The sequence below is a fragment of the Carcharodon carcharias genome, chromosome 1, assembly GCF_017639515.1.
Source record: "Carcharodon carcharias isolate sCarCar2 chromosome 1, sCarCar2.pri, whole genome shotgun sequence".
NCBI classification, from domain to species: Eukaryota; Metazoa; Chordata; class Chondrichthyes; order Lamniformes; family Lamnidae; genus Carcharodon; species Carcharodon carcharias.
This window is the reverse complement of record NC_054467.1, coordinates 100,324,486-100,345,346: the sequence shown is the minus strand read 5'-3', so window position 1 is coordinate 100,345,346 and position 20,861 is coordinate 100,324,486. Positions and strand designations below refer to the sequence as shown.

At 45.4% G+C, this 20,861-nt stretch overlaps 1 protein-coding gene across 5 annotated transcripts in view; it reads left to right on the top strand.

Moving 5' to 3' along the window:
- The window catches only part of prkg2 (protein kinase cGMP-dependent 2), a 128,624-nt gene that overhangs the window by 23,575 nt on the left and 84,188 nt on the right, over positions 1 to 20,861 (top strand). For all 5 annotated transcript variants that reach the window (XM_041189078.1, XM_041189086.1, XM_041189062.1 and 2 more), the window contains 4 exons: positions 3,260 to 3,373; positions 4,751 to 4,856; positions 5,712 to 5,775; positions 18,906 to 18,983. In XM_041189078.1, coding sequence (XP_041045012.1) covers positions 3,260 to 3,373; positions 4,751 to 4,856; positions 5,712 to 5,775; positions 18,906 to 18,983 — 362 coding nt within the window. The remainder of the gene's footprint in view (positions 1 to 3,259; positions 3,374 to 4,750; positions 4,857 to 5,711; positions 5,776 to 18,905; positions 18,984 to 20,861) is intronic.

Here is a 20,861-nt window from a genome sequence, read left to right as displayed (position 1 = left end):
TGCAGGAACTTACCCATAGCTACCATGGTGGAGTGCAGGTCTGCACACATCTCCATGTTCTGCTGGACCAGGGTCTCCATGGCATCCACCATCCTTCCCATGGAGACCGCCATACATGCACATGTGGGCATCACCTCAGAGAGCAGGCAGAAGTATTCCTCTGACTGGTGTGCCACCCTGTTGAGGGTTTCCTACAGTTCTGCGTGGTGTTCTCCCGCCTTCTGCTGACTCTCCACGATGATTTGTTCGTCATCTGACTTAGACTTGACAGATGCCTCTTCCTCAGCAGTCCATCGAGTGCTGGGGAACTTGACTGAAGCTGCGTTCTCCTGCTGCGGACACGGGTACATGCAGTGACCACCAGATTGTGAACGTGAGCCTGCTCTAGATCTAGGTCCCCCCGAGGTGTGTGTCCCTGTGCTGGTGGAGGGTGAGGATAAGCGCTGTGACGGGTCTTCCAGACTGCTTATTTCCAGCTCTTCAGTGTGGGAGGTATCCTCTTGGCTGGAGGTTAGGACGTGGATGTAGCTGAATGACTGGCTGGCTGAGGGCGTCGGTCACTTGGCAGAGATCCCTGTGAATCAAAGTAGAGATAATTAGTGCATGGCAGCAGTCAAAAGCAGGAGAGAGAGAGAGAGAACACTCACAGTTGTGTTGAGGAAGGGATGATGATGAGGTGCAAGGTCTTGACTTGGGTTTTCGCCACAGACCTCACAGCACAGTTCACATCCTCACCAGTCAGAGCAATGGCACACTATTCAAAGTCAGTGAGAGGCCTAAAGTGGGCCACTCTACTCCCAGCCTGGGACCTCTCCCTGCTGTTGTGAGCCAGCTTCTCCTGCATGTAAACAGCTGGGGAGGGTGTGAGCAGGACACATGGCACTGCGTGGAATGTTTGTGTGGTGAGTGGAGCCACGGACGGGATGAGGACACGAGCACCAGAGGATATGAGCCTGATGGAGATGTGAGGGTGTGAGTGAGAGTTAGTGATGTTGTCCCTTGAGGTGTGAGATCCCTGTGGATGTGTGATGGGTTTGGGAGTGAGGGTTGAGAGTGATGATATGGTTGACTTACCCTGGCAGAATGACTGAGATCATTCATCCTCTTCCTGCACTGGAAGGCTCACCTCCTCTGTGCTCCAATTGCGCTGACCACTGCTGTCATCACCTTCCTGGCCAGATTGGTGACTCTGCTGAACCTCTGCAGCCAGAGCGGGTGTAGAGGACATCGCAGTGCTCTCCCAATGCATCCAGCAAGCGCCCCAGAGAGGCGTCATTAAATTTGGGGGCTACTGTCTTCTTTGCTTTTGGGGCATCTGTCGCCTAGAGCAGTCTTGGTCTGTTGTGGACATGACCACGCTCTGGCACTTTAAATATGGCATCCGATGTGAGGAAGTGCTGTGGTCACAGCGTGGCGGGCAAATCCGAGCCCGCCCACCAGCAATGCCGCCTATCTCCCATGAATGCATTATTAATGAGGTGGGACGCAGTGGGAAGGGGACGATATGGCACAGAAATCTGCCATTGTGGCCGGTGCGTAAAACATTTTTCACCCCCATTACCGCACAAAGTGTAAATCTGGGAGAGTTCCACCCAGAATCTCTGACAGTGCACCGCTCCCTCAGTACTGCTTTGGAACGTGAATTTTGTAATCAGGTCCCAGGAATAGGGCTTGAATCCACAGCCTTCTGACTTAAAGGTAAGAGCCCTACCAACTGAGCTATTGCTTCTGCATTTTGATAAAGTCAGGCAGGCCCCAGCAAGTTGCTAGGGTGGGCAGCAGATCAGGAAGCTGGGAATGTTGAGGAAGCTTGGTCAGCCCTTTCCACTAGGAGGTTCCCTGTTGGGCACAGAATGTCCAAGAGGAGTGACATCCTGCCCTGCTCCCCGCACTGCCACCTCTGAACCCCCTAAGCTCGCAGCTAGGCCGTCAGTTGGCCTAAGGGCGGACAGGCCAATCAACACCTAGATCGCTGCGGGTAGGCAATGGTGTTACGACAGAGTGAAGAGGATTGAGCTGGCTTCCCTTTTTATTTAACCCTTTCAGTTAGTTGCATCAAAGGTTTGTTTAAAAATCTTTTCCTGTGGGTACCTTTCCCAATCCAAATGCATTTACTTTTCGTAAGGAGCCAATTTAACCAGGCTTTCTTGAGTCAAAGGAAGAGCAAGTTTATTAGGTACTAAAACCTGAGGAAAGTAATAAAGACACCCTACACACACACACATATACACACACACACACACACACACACACACCAGAAATGAGAAAGTTAATAGTCCAAATAAAAAGAATATACAAACTAGTCCTTGGCTTGTCCAAGAAGCGAAGATGCTGGTATATTGTGGTGGTTCAGTTAGGTGATTTTGGTAGAGCTAACGTGGCCAAATTTGTACTCTATTGGAGACACTTGCTGGCTTCTTCCCAGAGGTAAAAGTGACCTAGTTATCTCTTCAGGGATTCTTCCTGCTTGCTGTCTGTCTCTGCTAAAACACATGTGCCTCCAGCAAGAGACACAGAGGGAGAGGGAGATGTCCTTCTTGCTTCTTCTTCTGCTCTGCCAATGGCTGTTTTTCAACCCGTTTTAACTCATTTTCTTTGTTTGCTCTTCATCTTAGAAGGTCTTTTACACGTTCTGAGATGTAAATCTACAGGAGATGGGTTTTTGGACGTTGTGATGAGGTGCCGGAAACAGTTTCCATTGTCTTCTCAAACACAGGAGATTAAAGTCCAGCCTTTTGCATTTTCCATACCTATCTTTCAAATGTCTCTGTATGAATTGGGCTTTGACAACTCTTCAGTTGCAAAATTCCATGGTCTCAAAACAGGTCTGTCAGTATAATCCACATAGGAATTTTCCAGAAAGTGGTCACTTTACATTATCAGCCATCGTTTGATCAGTGTCTTTATTAGTGTTTCTTTAAAAACCATAGGTCCTCCTTAAAAAGCTCAATATGCCCGTAGGTAGTTGGTGAAGCTGTAATCTCTTTCGTGACAGTGGGCACAGCTTCAAAAGTTTTTAATTGGCTGTGAACCATTTTTGGGACATTGTGAGGGTGTGAAAGGTGAGGGTTAGGGCTATATAAATGCAAGTTTTTTTGTAAAACGATTAAGATCATTTAAAAATTTAAAACATTTTTAGGATCAGATACATTGCCTTGGGTAAAACTGCTGCATCGGAAAGCATTTTCCTGCATTAGATCTTATTCTCACTGGGATATTTTCTGTTTTACAATGTCCTTTTTTTTGTCCTTTTTGACAGAGGGCAAACTGGAGGTCCTCCAAAATAGCAAAATTCTCACATCTATCAGTATATGGACAGCATTTGGTGAACTTGCTATTTTATATAACTGCACAAGGACAGCTTCTGTGAAAGGTACAGCTCTTCCGTTACCCAAAGCGCAATAAAATAATTGTTTTGCAATTCAGTCTTTGTATTATATGTTTGAACATTTTGTTTAAGACTATGTACCTTACAATTAACACTCTTTTCTAGTTTATGGTACTTATTTTGCAAGCAGCACCCATTGTATAGTGTATTTATATTAGGTGAGTGTTGTTGAGGGATAAATAAATACCACCATTTTATCTGTTAACTATAAGCTTAAATGTGAAGGTAAAGCACTTAAGAGATTGATTCTGAAATCATATTAGAAATAATACCATAACCTCCTTTCCTACAACTGTCTCTTGAGGCAATTCAAGAGAATTTTAAAGGTAGAATAATGAATCACTATTGACTAAAATACACAAATCTAACCTTGGGCTCAGATGATGTCATAAACCATGACAACAAAGCAAGATCAATTCATGGCCATCGTTTGATGCCAGAATTAGATTATAATCATAAAATTACACCTTGGCCTTCATTAATAATGATTTAATTAAATCTCAGAGTTTATTGAGGTTGGATTCTAATCTGTAATAACATTGATCTGTTTGATTAAAAACATATGTGAAATGATTACTGCAAAATTATCTGAAGTTCGTTTAGAGTTGATTCATGGATAGTTCAGTGGCATAGTTACTGCAGTGGACCTGGCTTTAAAGGAGCTGTAACAACTTCCTTGCATTTTACATGCATTTGTGGTGTACTAACCTATTAGTAGCAATAAATGATTCCATTTACGTTTTACCATAGATTTAGCTGAAAATAGAAATTCATACTATCAGGGTTTTCTTAGCTAAGGTTAGTTTTAGTTACCACTTCATCGAGGCAGTTCCTGGGTTCATGAGCTGCATTGAATCCGAATTTGCACAAGTAGATTTTATATGAATGTGCACTCTGCTCAGACATGGGTGCAAGAAGGAGAGGTTTCTGTAAGTAAGCTTCAAAGTTATTCTCGTGGGGCCAAGAGGAGCAGGAGCACTCCTCCAGAACCCCTCAAGGAAAGACTGGGCCCCCCACCCCAACCCATCTTTCCATGCTTGCTTAACTTGCTTGAATTCCTCTATTGACTTACCTCAAATAACAGCTGGATGGCCTCCAGCAGCTTGATATTCACCAACCAGCCCTTGGTGAGCTATATCTGGAAGGTCATTTCTGCTGGCCAGTTTCAGCATCAATGTTAATGAGGCTTGGCCATTAAAATGGACCTGTCAAAGTGGTGTCCCACGTGCTACACTGGAAAATCTCACTGAGTCTTCGGACAAACCCACAGCAACAGCGTTGTTGGATGTGAGAAGAACAGTAAATTGAAAATTGACTGTAATTACCTGTGCCATTATTTGTGTTATGTTTATCCTCTCAAAGCTGTAAGCAGTGTCAAAACCTGGGTACTAGACCAAGACGTTTTCCGCAATATTATGAGAGGAACGACTCAGGCCAGGCAAGAGCAGTACAGAAACTTCCTCAGAAGGTAAAGTCTTTCTTGGCATTGTGTCTGTGCATGTAATGCAGGAGGATATAAGGAGAAAAGAAAAAGAAAGAGTTACATTTATATAGCACCTTCCATGACTTCACGATATCCTAAAGTGTTATACAACCAATGAAGATGGAGGTGCAGTCACTATCATAATGTAGGAAACATAGCAGTCGATTTGCACACAGCAAGATTCCATTAACGGAAATGTGATAATGATCAGATAATCAGTTTTTAGGTGTTGATTGAGAAATAAATATTGACCAGGACACTGAAGTTCACACAATCTACCTTTGAAGTTTGGGCTGTGATCAGGCCAGCCCATATCAAAATTTAGAACCAATAGCTGCACTTGGAACATTAATTCAGAGAAGATGTGAAATAACCTTCATGTTTATCATTTTTATCCAGTACATTAAACTTGTTGCTGCTATTGATTTCATCTGAATAATTTTTAACCATTCAACTTAATGTTCTAACTGCAGCAGTTTGAGGCCTAGTCTTACTCACCCAATCTGTGATACATAGAAAGTACTTTACTTACTCCCCCTTGCCAAAGAAAAGAATCTGAACAGTTCCCCAGAGAAATAAGAGCCTCATTTCCTTTCTGCCTCCCCGCCCATCCTGAAATATCATGTTGCACTGTCCTTGTCCCTGTTTTGTATTTCTGTAAACGTTTGCCGCTATACTGTATTTTTTATGCAATTAAATTGATCCGTTACACACAGGACTCACAGGATCAAACTATTAGCTCAATGGCTAACATCAAACTTTATTCAGTAATAATTGTTTGACAAGGTCACTGGAAACAAGAATGCTTTTTAATGATTGCTGTTTCATATATTTCTCTAGTGTTTCTCTGCTTAAGAACCTACCAGAAGATAAACTCATGAAGATAGTGGACTGCTTGGAAGTAGTAAGTTATTTATCAGGAAGGAAATAGTGGAAATATCTTGCAGTCCTTCAATAGCCCTTTCTGTTTCCCATCTTTACAGCAAAATAATGGGATAAGTATTGCATACTCCAGAGGGATTGGAATTGTGCCTTTCACACACAGTTCAGAAATCTGAGCAGGAGGTTGTATTCATCAGAGCAGGGTTTAGAAATGTAAATATACATATAGGGTGGAGTTTTGCCGTTGGCGTGAGGGGGCGGGCCCAACATGTCGATGCGTAAAATGACACACGATGATGTCGGGCGTGCGTCCTGACGTCACCGCGCGCTATCACAATTTTTCGAGGGACTGACGTTATGAGTTCCAAGGTGCACCCGCCATTAATTAAAGGGCCAGTTAAGGCCCTGGATGCAGTAATTGACAGCAATTTTTCACAGCCCGTGTGATTTTCAGTGCATCACACGGGCGCAGCGGGCAGGCGGGTAGGCCATATTTTTAAAAACCTCACCCACAGGCCGGATAAGAGGGGTGTGTGGGATTGCTGATGCGAGTTGTTAGTACTTTAGTTTTTAAACTTACTGCTACTTGGTTGTGTGAACAGGACAATTTCAATTCTCTTCAGAGTTGCTGTGACAGAAATAACAGGCTTCAGTTCAGGACTCTGGAGGAATCATAACATTTGGGGCTTTGCAGGTTTCAGACAGCCTTCCCTTACCCTGGGAATGGGGACTGTGCTCTCCAAGGGGGGCACTTCCTCTGAGGGCGAAGGGAGGGCCAGAAGGGGAGGAGGCCAGGAGTCCAAATCCAGCCTCCAGTAGAGCCACCTTTGGGAGGACAGGTGCAGGCACAAGGGCGCAGGGCCAACAGGAAGTGAAAGGTGGAAGGGGCCGTAGAAGACGCCAGGGTTTCAGAGTTTACAGGCGGCAATGTAGCTACCTCAATATGCCTGAGGTGCAGTGCCGAAGGAGGCTCTGTCTCTCAAGGGAGACAGTGACCTCCATCTGTCAGATGATCGGCCCTGAGATCAGCTCCAACTGTATGGATGGACACCCCATGCCAGTGGTTTTGAAGATCACGGCTGCCCTCAACTTCTATGCCTCTGGTTCTTTCCAGGGGTCAGTGATCTTTGTGGGGTCTCCCAGTCAGCTGTCCACAGTTGTGTCAAGCTGGTGACAGATGCTCTGTTCAGCCCGACATTGACTTTCATTCACTACCACTCAGATGAGGCCAGTCAGGCCGAGCGAGCCAGAGGCCTTACAGTGATTGCTGGCTTCCCCCGCGTCCAGGGTTCTATAGATTGTACACATGTGACCATCAAGGCGCCAGCAGGTGAGCCGGGAGCATTCGTCCACAGGAAGGGATTCCACTCCATGAATGTGCGGATAGTGTGTGACCATAGGATGCAGATTCTGCAAGTCTGTGCAAGGAAGCCAGGCAGCTCCCATGACAAGTAAATCCTCAGACACTCCCAGGTACCAAGTCTCCTCAGTGCCTCAGCCCGGCTTGATGGATGACTAGCGGGTGACAAGGGCTATCCCCTCAAAAGGTGACTCATGATCCCCTCCGCCATCCAAGAACAGAGGCTGAGCAGCGATACAATAGGAGCCATGCCTCCACAAGTGGGGTGATAGAGAGAACCATCGGTCTTCTCAAGATGCGCTTTTGATGCCTGGACCGTACAGGGAGAGCACTGCAATACCCTCCAGATTGTGTGTCACTGATAGTGGTTGCATGCTGTGCTCTCTACAATCTGGAGCTGGAAAAGGGGGACGCAGTGGAGGAAGAAGATTTTGATGCAGCTGCTCTGGCTGCAGACGGTGAGTCCAGTAGTGAGTCTGAGGATGATCACGCTCAGGAGAATGTTGAGGAGATGGTCGCTGACCCGGGCAACCTCCAGGGAAGCAGGGACACCCTGGCTTTGATCCAACGCTCCTTCAGCTGGCCTACCAAAAATGGACCTCCAACACATGCCAGGGCTACAGGCTCCAATACTCGATTCCTGAGAGTAACATTTGCCTGGTCAGGAACATTAACTATGTGCCTTGTCAATAAAGCTCAATGAAAAACAAGTCACTCATAACATCATGGGTTCCCCTTCACCTGCAGAACTAATGAAGAACCCAGAGGCTTGTTCAGAACTACAGCATTTAATGCTTGCTAACTTGCAGACAGAAATGAAAGTCCATTAAAAGGTGTTGAGCAGTACACTACTTAAAAACAACTGAAACAGGGGGCAAAAGAAAACCACCAATGATAAGCCCGTGTTGTGCCTAAGGTGATTTACGTTTATGTTTGCGGGTGCTATGTCCAGGAGCTGCCCCTTCGCTGGCAGCAGCATTGGAGACAGCCTGCTGACTCTGCTGTCCTGCTGGCCTTGATGACCTTGGTGGGCGTCCTCTGGCCTGTGGAGTTTGTACTGACTCCAACTCTGTGCCTCTGCCTGCACATCAAGCAAGTGTGAAGTGCCCTCACCGCTGTGCACTGAGACACTAGCCGACAATCATATCCCCACCGATGTGTTGGTATCTGGGCTGGTGCCTGCCTGGCTGAGTGGGTGTGATGCTGGTGCGTTTATATCTTCTGTGCCCTCAGGGGTCAGCAGCAGTCCCTCTGCCTCCTGAGTGTGGGCGTGTTCTGGTGAGGCTGAAAGGAAGATCAAGGACATTTGATTAGCAGAAGTTGTTACACTGTTAGTGTGCATGCCTGGCACCCGTATCAGGATGCGCTCCTCCTTCCATTATCAATGGGGATCCCATGTTGGAGGCTAAAATCAATATATAGTCAACAGTGGAACATTTGTACTGACAGACATTGTGATCTCAGTGCACGGCACTCTTACCTCCCAGTGGCAGCACAACATCACCGCGGCCGGTTGACCTGGGCGCTTGGTGCCTCTCCAGCTTGAGTGCCTCCTGTTCGTATCTGGTGATGATGAGAAGATGGGGCTGCCCTCCGCCAGTCTGCAGCCCCTCTATATTATTGTGTGCTGTTTTCTCCTGAAAGGAGAGAGGAACATTGATTAGTCCACCCTGTACCTGCATTGCCATTGCAGCCCTGCCACCCCCACTTGAATGAAACATTGCAGGGCTCATCCGATTCGTAACCCTGGAGCCACCATACACTCATTCCAAGCAGCCAGGGCTGACCCCCTTGCCCAGATGCTGCCTCCATCACATTTGCCACTCACACTCTAAGAGCTTCCAAACACATGAGCACTACCACCTAGAAGGACAAGGGCAATAGATAGATGGGTACACCATTACCTGGAAGTTCCCCTCCAAGTCACTCACATCTTGGCTTTGAAATGTTTCGACGCTCCACAAGTGTCACTAGGTCAAAATCCTGGAGCTTGCCCCCAAACAGCACTCTGGGTGTTCCTGCACCACATGCAACAGATACAGAAGGCAGCTCAGCACCACCCTCTCAGGGGCAACTAGGAATGGACAATAAACGCTGGCCCACCCAGCGAAGGCCACATCCCGTGAATGAATAAAAACAAAAACAAAATTCTGAGTTGTGGGGGAGCCTACCTAACTACTGTGCTAAGTGACCCATGCCAACTCACCCTTCGCCATCACAAGAGGTCATTAAACCGCTTGCAGCACTGCACCCAGGCGCGTCTCACCACATCGTGGGAGCTGATCTTTTCTGCCACCTCCTCCCAGGCACATTTCGTCATGTGGGGGGCCTCCTCCTCCCCCCCCTTGGCACAAGGATGTCACAGCGTGCTGCCCTCTCCTCGAGGAGGGCAGCGAGGCAGTTATCCGAAAAACTCAGGGCACACTGCCCCACCAACCTGCCCTGCTGTCTGGCCTGCGCTCTGAGAGCACAGTCGGACATCCTCCTGTGTGACATCGGTGGCAGCCTTTGGAAGGCTACCTGCGCCATTTTTGAACAGGCTGCCAGGCCGTCATTGGACCTGGCAGTCATTGTCCTCCCACTGCTGCCCGCCCCTTCCTGCTGTTCTCAGGAGCCGTGATTCATCCTGGGCGGGCCTTAATTGGCCCACCCATGTAAAATGGCAGCATAGAGCTGATAGCGGGCGGCGATCAGCTCTGTGCTCACCCACACCCACTCCTGATCAGCCCTCCTGCCATAAGTAAAATCCTGGCCATAGTATTTTCTCCTAAAAGATTCCTAAAAGGGCTGTATTTTATATCCTGTCACCCCCCCACCAGCAACGCCCCCCCCACCCCTCCCATTGCTCGGTGCGTTTTTGATGGCGGGGGGGGGCGACATATAACATATGAGGGGTGGCTAGCCCACCGCCTTCCTGCCCATGTCCCAACATGGTCCCCATAATACGGTAGGCAGGCAGGCACCAAAATCGGCAACCTGCCTGCTATTTTAAAAAAATTATTAACATGCAGTTGAGTTTGTTAACAAGCCAATTGACCTGAATATTATGGTCTAGGACAGACAGGTGAGATTCAGAAGGCCGTTATGTAAATAACTTTGTGGAAAAGGCAGAAGAAAGGCGGGTGTACATCTTTTGTAGGGGGCGCTGTGAGCATCAGGGGCACCCCCTCCCAGGATGATAACCCCCATTGGTGTCTCCCTTCCAGACCTCCAAATACCATACTCCCCTCCCACATCCCCCTCACCTCACTCCCTTGGCTCCTTGATCCCTTCCTGCCCTAAAACCCTGGGACTCACCTTAGTCCAGGTCCTTCGGGATCTATTATTCTCTGCATCCTGGGGCCTGCTTGCAGTCCCAGCAGCACCTACTGTTCAGGCACTGCTGGGACTGCTGGAACTGCCCACGGCCAATCAGATTGGCCAGCAATTTTTGAAGGTGTGCTTTCTTTCACCAAGGGGCAGAAGCTTGACTCTCACGTTCTCAAGGTCACCCATAGCATATTCTTGCTGCAGGGGTGGCCTTGTTGAATGCAGCACCAACATTCCTCTCCTCCTGCCCCGGAAAATTCATCCCTAAGGTTTACTATTTTTCACAAGTATTATTCAATGTTTAAAATGTGAAAACTATCTGAAAAAAAGGTTTGACATCTTTTTTAAGATTAGTTTTCTTCCATTTTAACAGTGGTAATTTGTGATGATATCACTGACTAGAGGACACTGATGGAGACTGGAGCTATAAATTCACCAAAATTTCCTGTTGGACCTAATTATCTCATGACTTTATTGGGAATGCATTTCCTTCTCTTCAATTAAAAGTTTTTTAATGGAATAGGGTCAGCTGTTAGACCCAAATCTAATTGTGAATAGGAAGCACATAATAATGGATGATTACAGACTTTTTAATATTAATGCATTTTCCTCTAAAATACAAAAACACACTGGTGAAGGTTTTGTGAAAGAAATGGTGATATGAAGTTTTGTGATAAACTTCTGAAAATGCAAACAGTAAGAGATTGTTTTGGCCAGAAGGTGAAAACAGACACTAAATTGATTTGTGCTTATAAGCCAAAGCTGTTTGAAAATCTGATTTAGCACACAGCTCTGGCCCTAATTGATTATTACCATTGTTTAGACTCGCCTGGAGGTGCTAAACCAGATAGATACCTGCATATTTCACACACAAGTGCTGATCAGGCCCAGTTTTCATAGAGCTAGTTGTATGGGCTCCTCTCACTCGCTTCCACTGAAGAAGTGAAGTGCATGGTGCACATAGTTCAGCCTCACTCTCTCCCACCTTCTCTTCCTGCACAATCTTTTCAAAGACAGATCCAGCTAAATGGATGTCAGCATCCTTCCCCTGCCTTTTAGATTCCTCGCCTTCCTGTTTCAACCTGTGAGTTTGTGATCTCATTACTACACAATCTGGAAACAATCCAGGATGCTCTTTCTGCAACAGCTCTGTTGATTGCGTCACCACAAGCTGCTTGGCTACGGTAAGCATCACCAATATCTGTGACCCAGATGTATCATTACCTAGGATAAATTGAACCCCTGCAATGGGCAATTTTTCCACTACTCCAACAATCACCTTGTCTGTTTTCAGCCTACTTTTTAAATTTGCCTTACACGTGGAATATGTTCAGTATCTCCATGAGTTCCACTTATTAATACTCTTTCCTGCAACACCCCCTCTGGATAACAAATAACACTATCCCATAACACTAAGGACTGACTAGCCTCTGTGTACCTTAACATTTTGGTATCTTTGCTTGCTCCACCCTGTACGCATGGATAGACCTTCCCTTCACATGTAAAACAGCTCTGTAACCTGCCCTTCAGAACTCCCTTGGATAAATTGTGAACACATTCCCCTTCTTTCGCTACCACTGATTCTTCCTGCTCCAACTGTACACAAACCACTGGTTTTTTGTGCCTCTGGATTTCAGAGTCCACAGTACTCTTATTTCCAGAGCATTTTCTGTGTTCCAGTTACTGCAATAGATTTTCCTTGTAACCTCCAGCACATTGACTTTGTGTGTGCCCAACTTGATTACAATGCAAACGTTTAAGTCTTTGAATGACACTTCTACTCTCAGCACCTTCCTTTCTGGTCTGAGGAGAAACTTCCTGAGAATTTCCAGCTGTCCCTCCTCTTCCCTGACTACCAGGCTACTTACCTTCCTTTCACCTTCCCACTTTCTATCTTTCTCTGATTTAAAAGGGTGATGATAAAAGGTTTTATGGACCATCTTACAGTCATCAGCAACTCTGTTGCTTACCTAGCTGTTTTAACCCTCTGTTCTTCTACATGAGTTCTAACTGCCAAAGGAAGTGAATCTTTAAATTCTTCCAAAATAATTACTTCTCTAAGAGCTGCATATGTTATCTCTACCTTTAATGTCAGTATCTAATGATCAAAATTATTTTGTTTTACTCTCTCAAACTCAATATAAGTCTGTCCAGGCTGTTTCCTTATATTCCTAAATTTCTACCTGTATGCCTCAGGAACCATGCACTCAAAATAGCCTTTTTTTACTGCATCATAATACATGGATACTTCTTCTGACAGTGATGCATATACCTACCTGCTCTACCTGCCAACCTGGACTGTAAAAGCAATTTTCAGATTTCTTGTGGCCATTTCATTTGCTCAGCAATTTTCTCAAACAAAATAAAGAATGGACTCGAACTCAAGTTCTGTCGAAGGGTCATGAGGACTCGAAATGTCAACTCTTTTCTTCTCCACCGATGCTGCCAAACCTGCTGAGTTTTTCCAGGTAATTCTGTTTTTGTTTTGGATTTCCAGCATCCACAGTTTTTTTGTTTTTATAAAATAAAGAATGCGTCTACATCCCTTTCCTCAACATCGGAAGAGCCTGTACAAATTTAAACATCTCCCCATTGGTTGAAGATGGTCGTTTCACCATCAGAACCTTCCTCAGCATCTGAGGACTCTTTCTTAATGCCCAGTTTTTTAAGCTGATATTCCCTTTCTCTTTCCTCCATTGCTAGCTTCTCCATTTCCAATTCCGTTTCCTGCCTTCTTTCTCTCTCCTGCTTTTCTGCTTGCTCCCTTTGAAATGCTCATTCTTTTTCTTGCACTTCTAATTAAAGTTTATTCATTTCTAACTGAATCTTAGCCAATTCAAGTGACTCACCCTTTGGAGAATGTGGTCTCTCTAGTATCCCTTCCAATTTGAAATGCTGTACTATTACTTCAATCATGTCTGCCTTCTTCACCCCTGCGGTTAATCCAAATTGCAAGTTATCTGCCAATTCTGTTAACTGAGCCTTAGTTACTTTTTCTAAACCGATCAGGGTTTCATCTTCTACTCCCAGAAAAGTCTTAGCAATTGCTAAAGCCATTTTTGCAGTCTAACCACTTTAAAATCCCTTCAACACCAACTCCTGAGTGCAGTGTTCCTTTTGCACTCATAGCCTTAAGATTCACCAACTGCAAGCCAACCAAGGAATTTTCTTTTAAATCCTGCAAAGAGCCCCCAATTTTGTTATGATATGGCAGGTGGCAATTGCCTGGCTGACCAAATCCCAAAGGGAAACTTAGCCAACCTAACACAATGATTTGCAATTTTTATTTTTATTATGTGAAGGTATATGCACTGAAGTCAAAAGTAAAGATTCTACTATAACTTCTGGATATTTTAAATATTAAATTAAAACATTAATTAACAAAAGAAAAGAAAACTTAAACACATCAAGATTACAGTTAGACAGTTAAATTTAGTGTTTATAACATTTCCCAAAATGTTTCTAATTAGCTAGACTCCCAAACTAAACACCCTTTTCCAGGCAACAGTCCAAATAGATTCCTCATCTATAAAACATTGAATAATATTACCATAAGGCACCCACCGTTGCTATAAGACGGGTATTTCACAGCTTTTTTCTTCCTCTTGCTCAATAATGGAATTCCAAAGCTTTGAACAAAACTTTGCTTTCTGGAACGAACAAGCACTTCTCTGGGTTGGCTAGAAGCTGATACTTCACAGTACACTCTTCATAATCTCACATGGCCACATCACATACAGCTTTCAATCTTTCCTTAAATATATTTTCTCCCTTTATATCTTTAAAACGAATTGTTTTGAGCTTTCTTTGGAAGTTACTTTTCCCAGTGTATAAAAATCTTTTATGTTTTCATCTTGTTTTATTGACCCAAAAGCAAGGACATGATATCCCTACTGCTTGTTTACCTGTGAACTCCGGCAAGATGCAACCATTTTCCTTGTCATCTTCTAACCTCCCTTTGAAATTCAAACAATCTCTCAATTTATCTACAAATGTTAGCTTGTCCATTTCCATTTCAAAATGCCGGCTTTTACACCTAATCCCTTTGATGACCTAAACCTTCTTGCACAACAAAAACAGAATTACCTGGAAAAACTCAGCAGGTCTGGCAGCATCGGCGGAGAAGAAAAGAGTTGACGTTTCGAGTCCTCATGACCCTTCGACAGAACTAGGTGAATCCCAGAAAGAGGTGAAATATAAGCTGGTTTAAGGTGGTGAAGGGTGGGGGGGGGGGGTGGTGGGGAGGGGGTGTTGGGTGGGGGGAGAGAAGTGGAGGGGGGTGGTGTGGTTGTAGGCAAAAGCAGTGATAGAAGCAGATCATCAAAAGATGTCACAAACAACAGAACAAAAGATCACATAGGTGTCGAAGTTGGTGATATTATCTAAACGAATGTGCTAATTAAGAATGGATGGTAGGGCACTCAAGGTATAGCTCCAGTGGGGGCGGGGGGAGCATAAAAGATTTAAAAAATTTAAAAATAATGGAAATAGGTGGGAAAAAGAAAAATCTATATAATTTATTGGAAAAAAAACAAAAGGAAAGGGGAAGAAACAGAAAGGGGGGGGGGGATGGAGGATGGAGCTCAAGACCTAAAGTTGTTGAATTCAATATTCAGTCCGGAAGGCTGTAAAGTGCCTAGTCGTAAAATGAGGTGTTGTTCCTCCAGTTTGCGTTGGGCTTCACTGGAACAATGCAGCAAGCCAAGGACAGACATGTGGGCAAGAGAGCAGGGTGGAGTGTTGAAATGGCAAGTGACAGGGAGGTTTGGGTCATTCTTGCGGACAGACCGCAGGTGTTCTGCAAAGTGGTCGCCCAGTTTACGTTAGGTCTCTCCGATGTAGAGGAGACCTCATTGGGAGCAACGAATGCAGTAGACTAAGTTGGGGGAAATGCAAGTGAAATGTTGCTCCACTTGAAAGGAGAGTTTGGGCCCTTGGACGGTGAGGAGAGAGGAAGTGAAGGGGCAGGTGTTACATCTTTTGCGTGGGCATGGGGGGTGCCATAGGTAGGGGATGGGGAGTAGGGGATGATGGAGGAGTGGACCAGGGTGTCCCGGAGGGAACGATCCCTACGGAATGCTGACAATGGGGGTGAAGGGAAGATGTGTTTGATGGTGGCATCATGCTGGAGTTGGTGGAAATGGCGGAGGATGATCCTTTGAATGTGGAGGCTGGTGGGTTGATAAGTGAGGACAAGGGGGACCCTATCATGTTTCTGGGAGGGAGGAGAAGGCGTGAGGGCGGATGCGCGGGAGATGGGCCGGACACGGTTGAGGGCCTGTCAAAGGGATCGTTCCATCTGGGACACCCTGGTCCACTTCTCCATCACCCCCTATTCCCCAACCCACACCTATGGAACCAACCCATGCCCACGCAAAAGATGTAACACCTGCCCCTTCACTTCCTCTCTCCTCACCGTCCAAGGGCCCAAACACTCCTTTCAAGTGAAGCAACATTTCACTTGCATTTCCCCCAACTTAGTCTACTGCATTCGTTGCTCCCAATGCGGTCTCCTCTACATTGGAGAGACCAAATGTAAACTGGGCGACCGCTTTGCAGAACAACTGCGGTCTGTCCGCAAGAATGACCCAAACCTCTCTGTCGCTTGCCATTTCAACACTCCACCCTGCTCTCTTGCCCACATGTCTGTCCTTGGCTTGCTGCATTGTTCCAGTGAAGCCCAACGCAAACTGGAGGAACAACAGCTCATCTTCCAACTAGGCACTTTACAGCCTTCCGGACTGAATATTGAATTCAACAACTTTAGGTCTTGAGCTCCCTCCTCCATCCCCACCCCCTTTCTGTTTCTTGCCCCTTTTGTTTTTTCCAATAAATTATATAGATTTTTCTTTTTCCCACCTATTTCCATTATTTTTAAATATTTTTAAATCTTTTATGCTCTCCCCACCCCCACTAGAGCTATACCTTGAGTGCCCTACCATCCATTCTTAATTAGCACATTCGTTTAGATAATATCACCAACTTCGACACCTATGTGTTCTTTTGTTCTGTTGTTTGTGACATCTTTTGATCATCTGCTTCTATCACTGCTTTTGCCTACAACCACACACCCCCTCCACTTCTCTCCCCCCACCCAACCCACCCAACCCACCCACCACTCTCCCCCCCCTCCCCGCACCCCCCCCACCCCAACTTAAACCAGCTTATATTTCACCCCTTCCTGGGATTCACCTAGTTCTGCCGAAAGGTCATGAGGACTCGAAGCGTCAACTCTTTTCTTCTCCGCCGATGCTGCCAGACCTGCTGAGTTTTTCCAGGTAATTCTGTTTTTGTTTTGGATTTCCAGCATCCACAGTTTTTTGTTTTTAAACCTTCTTGCAGTCTGACTGCCTTCAGTTTAACTAAATTTGTCACACACACACACAGCTCCACAAGCCTGCTTCAGTATCCCACAGTAATATTAGGAAAAAAATTAAATTTCCTTTACATCCTGGTGGACCAAAGTAGAGATAGTTAGTGCATAGCAGCAAAATCAAAAGCAGGAGAGAGAGGGCTCACAGTTGCATTGAGAGAAGGATGATGTGGTGCAGGATCTTCACGTGGATGTTCACCGCTGACCTCACCATCATCGCAGCCAAGGTCCACATCCTCATCAGTCAGCACAATGGCACGCTCCTCAAAGTGAATGAGGAGCCTAATGTGGGCCACTCCACCCCCAGTCTGGGATCTCTCCCTGCTGATGTGAGCCAGCTTCTCCTGCATGAAAACAGATGGTGAGAGTGTGGGCAGGACACAAGGCACTGCGTGGAATATTTGTATGGTGAGCGGAGCCATGGACGAGATGAGGATGCGAGCTCCAGAGAATATGAGCCTGATGGATATGTGAGGGTGTGATAGTTAGTGGTGTTGTCTCTTGAGGTGTGAGATACCTGTGGATGTGTGATGGGTTTGTGACTTATCCTGGAGAGACAGATGAGATCTCCTTTATGCTCCGGTGGCACTGACCGCTGCTGTCACCACCTCGCAGGCCGGATTGGTGATTCTGGTGGACCTCCTGTGGCCAGATCGAGACTAGGGGACATTGTGGCAGCCTTCCACTGTGTCCAGCAGGTGCCTCAGAGATGTGACTCTGAACTTGCGGGCTGGAGTCTTCTTTGCTTTTGGGGCCATTCGTCCCCTGGAACGCTCCTGGTCTGTGGACATGAAGTAGGCTGCACTCTGGTGTGCTTTAAATATGGCGCCCAGAGCGAGGAAGCACTGCGGTGCTTTCATCCAGGTTACTGCATGAAAGTCTCAGTGAATCTTATATCTACTATCAGTAAGCATGGGTTGCATTGTGGGCTTTAATTGATGTCTGGAATGACCAGTTGCCATTTCTGGGTTACCTTTTGCATCTTAACGGGACTTTCAGGCCAATCAGTCTTCTGCCCCCACCCACTCTTCCCTACATTCCCTTCAAACCCTATTACCTTTCTAGGTCAGAGGGATTAAATGGCATTGCAGGGCCATAAATCTCATCATTAAGTGTCCTTGCACTGTTAAGTACCAGCCCTAACTTTCTATGGTGATTTTCAATTGTGTTTATTGCGCAAATATAGCACTTTCTTGAAACTTTTGGAGAGGTTGATGATAAGCCCCATGTTTTCATGGGGTTAACAATGGAGTGGTGCAAATTATCCCGCAGGTAATGGCAAGTCACAATTCATAGTGTATCCCTCCCTTGCCTCAAATTACTGGACAATTTACACATTAACAATGAGGTGCACAATAAACTCACTTTCCCCATAAATCCTGGGTCATCATTCCAAATATCATGGACAATGCTTGTGCTCTGCAAGGAGATTCAGCATTGGAAGGACACAGGCTTTGGATGATGAGAGGTCTAACATGTTTCAGATGGCAGTCAGTCACACAAGGGGAAGGGGAATTAATTGGAAATCATTCCAGGTCATTTGGACAAACGGATGAAACTGATGTAACATAATTTCAACAATAGACAAAACAACAGATAAAGAAGGCAAATTTAATCTTCTGAGCAAAATAAATTTAAGGGCAGAGTGCAAATGAAATGTTTTTAAATTATGAATGGTTTTGATAAGGGGAGATACAGAAAGATACAATGGGCCCTGGATTTCACGAGGTTTTGTCTGTCTCCCACCAGAAAATGTCTAAGATCCAGTTATGCTATGCCAGGATCAGGAATTCTAAATGTCAGGGGTTCCTGCTCCTGATGCACAGTTGAGATCCAGCATTTGTGCAGTGGCCAGTATGCTGAGTGTATGGGTGCAAACTTGCCGAGATCTCACATCGGCATCAGAGACTGGTAGCGGAAAGCGACTTAGTGAAAGGTTGCATGTGCAGCTTCAATTTCTTGATAAACCATTGGTTGTGAGGCTGTCCTGGTGGTGTGGGATCTGGGGGGGTTTTATCAGTGTGTCAAAAGACGCAGTTTCACATCCAAAAATGAAAATCGAAAGTAAGACCGACCTGGAGCTTGTAACCAAACTTTTGATTTCCTATAGGAATACTATGATAAAGGAGACTACATTATCCGGGAAGGTGAGGAAGGGAGCACCTTCTTCATCTTGGCAAAAGGAAAGGTAAGATTTTCAATGTTCTTAGATACATTCAGTCAGAAATCATATATCCTATTCCTACATTTACCAATGCACTTTCTGCAAGCTGCAGGATTAGTCAGACAATGTAGTTATCTGATAACCCGCTATCCTCAGAATAGTGCTCTCTTGTGTGCACTTTAGCTTATAATTGGTAGGAGATTCAAAAATCAATGGCTGAAGAGGTGGCTTTCTTAAAATCAGAATAGAGAAAGGTTTTACATATCCCACAGGCAGAATTACCTCAATTTATTGGACAGGATTGTAAATCCCAAATTACTAATTTGTCAGTCTCGGGCACGAAGAGTGAGAACATTCTATATTTCTGTATTGAATCGTTCGCTCTCAAACACAAAGGCATTCTGACAAAGAGTTCCCCTTGAAATCTTTATTCATCTTTCTCTTTTCAACAGCCTGTTGCACATTTACAGCACTCTCCTCCTTTCACTTTAAACAACTATATTTAAGCATTCCATTTTCCACTGCTTCATTTTATTTTGATAGAGAAAACAATCGTAAAATCAAATTATTTTGACACATTCACTTTTATGAGTTCAGTTCAAAGGTACAATCAATTTGAAACTTTTTTTCTGGCACCTACACCTTTGGCCTCTAAACAACAACTTGCATTTATGTATTAGTAGGGCCTTTAATGTATTTAAAAGGACCTCAAGCTTTTTGAAGCAGTGGGATTCTGCTCTGAATTTTTTAGCACCTCATTAGGGTGGCATCTTCATAAAAACCCCAACCCCATAGCGTGGAACATGGTCAATAACCTTAATCTCAAAAAAAGAAAGTTTTATTGTACTATATTCTGCTGACCTGGAACTACAAGCCTGTAGGTAGTTGACCTAGTACTTACAAACAGAAACAAGGTTGCCTAATTAGATCTCTTCCCCACAGGAAGCACTTGAGGGACAAGGCAAGAAGCATAGCATCAGCCGGAACTTGCACCTTTGGTGGGAGTGTAAAACGTTGATGTTGATTCAGCCACCAATTATATACCTCAGCTGATTTTTATGGGAAGGAAAATGGGGCAGGGAATGTGTAACAGGCAGCCTTTCCTAAATTGTCTCCTTTACACCCCAGTCAAAGCAAGTTGCTGCTAACCGGAACAATAGGCTGAATTTCCCCAGCCCCAAAGAGACAAGGTTGGAAGCAGAGGGTCAGGGAAAATGGGGGAGAGCCATGTTGGGATGGTTCCCGGATGCATTCCCGCTTCCTGGGGAACCTCTCAGGATGACCGGGCAAGAAAGTTATCAGTTAAATAAAGAGGCAGAGAGCCAGTTACGTCCCTTAAGGGCCCAATTAGGAGCCATTTTCTGATAGAAACAGGGACTGGATTTTACTGGCCCTTTGAAGATAGGCTGCAGTTGGAAGACCTTGGAAAATGGCGGCTAAAGATAACAGGATGGCAATCCTCATTTTCTGACTGCCACTGGATATTCTCAAGGGTGGGAACCTCAGCAGTGCAGCTGTCCAACTTTAAATGAATTAGTTGGCCGATTAACAGCCATCTGTTGCCCCAATCAGCATTTTACTGGTGTCTGGAGGGATCCTTGCAATATGGGGAGATCGGCAGGTAAACTGTGGCAATGTCCAAGTGGGTTCTGGGAGGTGATCGCCATCCTCAGTTGAGTGCAGCGGTCTCATCGGTGACCTCTTACTTTGCTACCACTGGTAATGTTCACAAGGGGTAGTGCCGTCTGCCCTTGTGTCTTGGGACCCACATCTGGTTCTGGTGGTGATTGTTTCTTACTTGCTGGAAACATTTGGGATGGGATCTTCCCGCCATCGGAGTTGCCCACCCATCACCCCCAACCCTGTGGATAGAACCTGCTAGCTGGAGGGATATCGATGCCT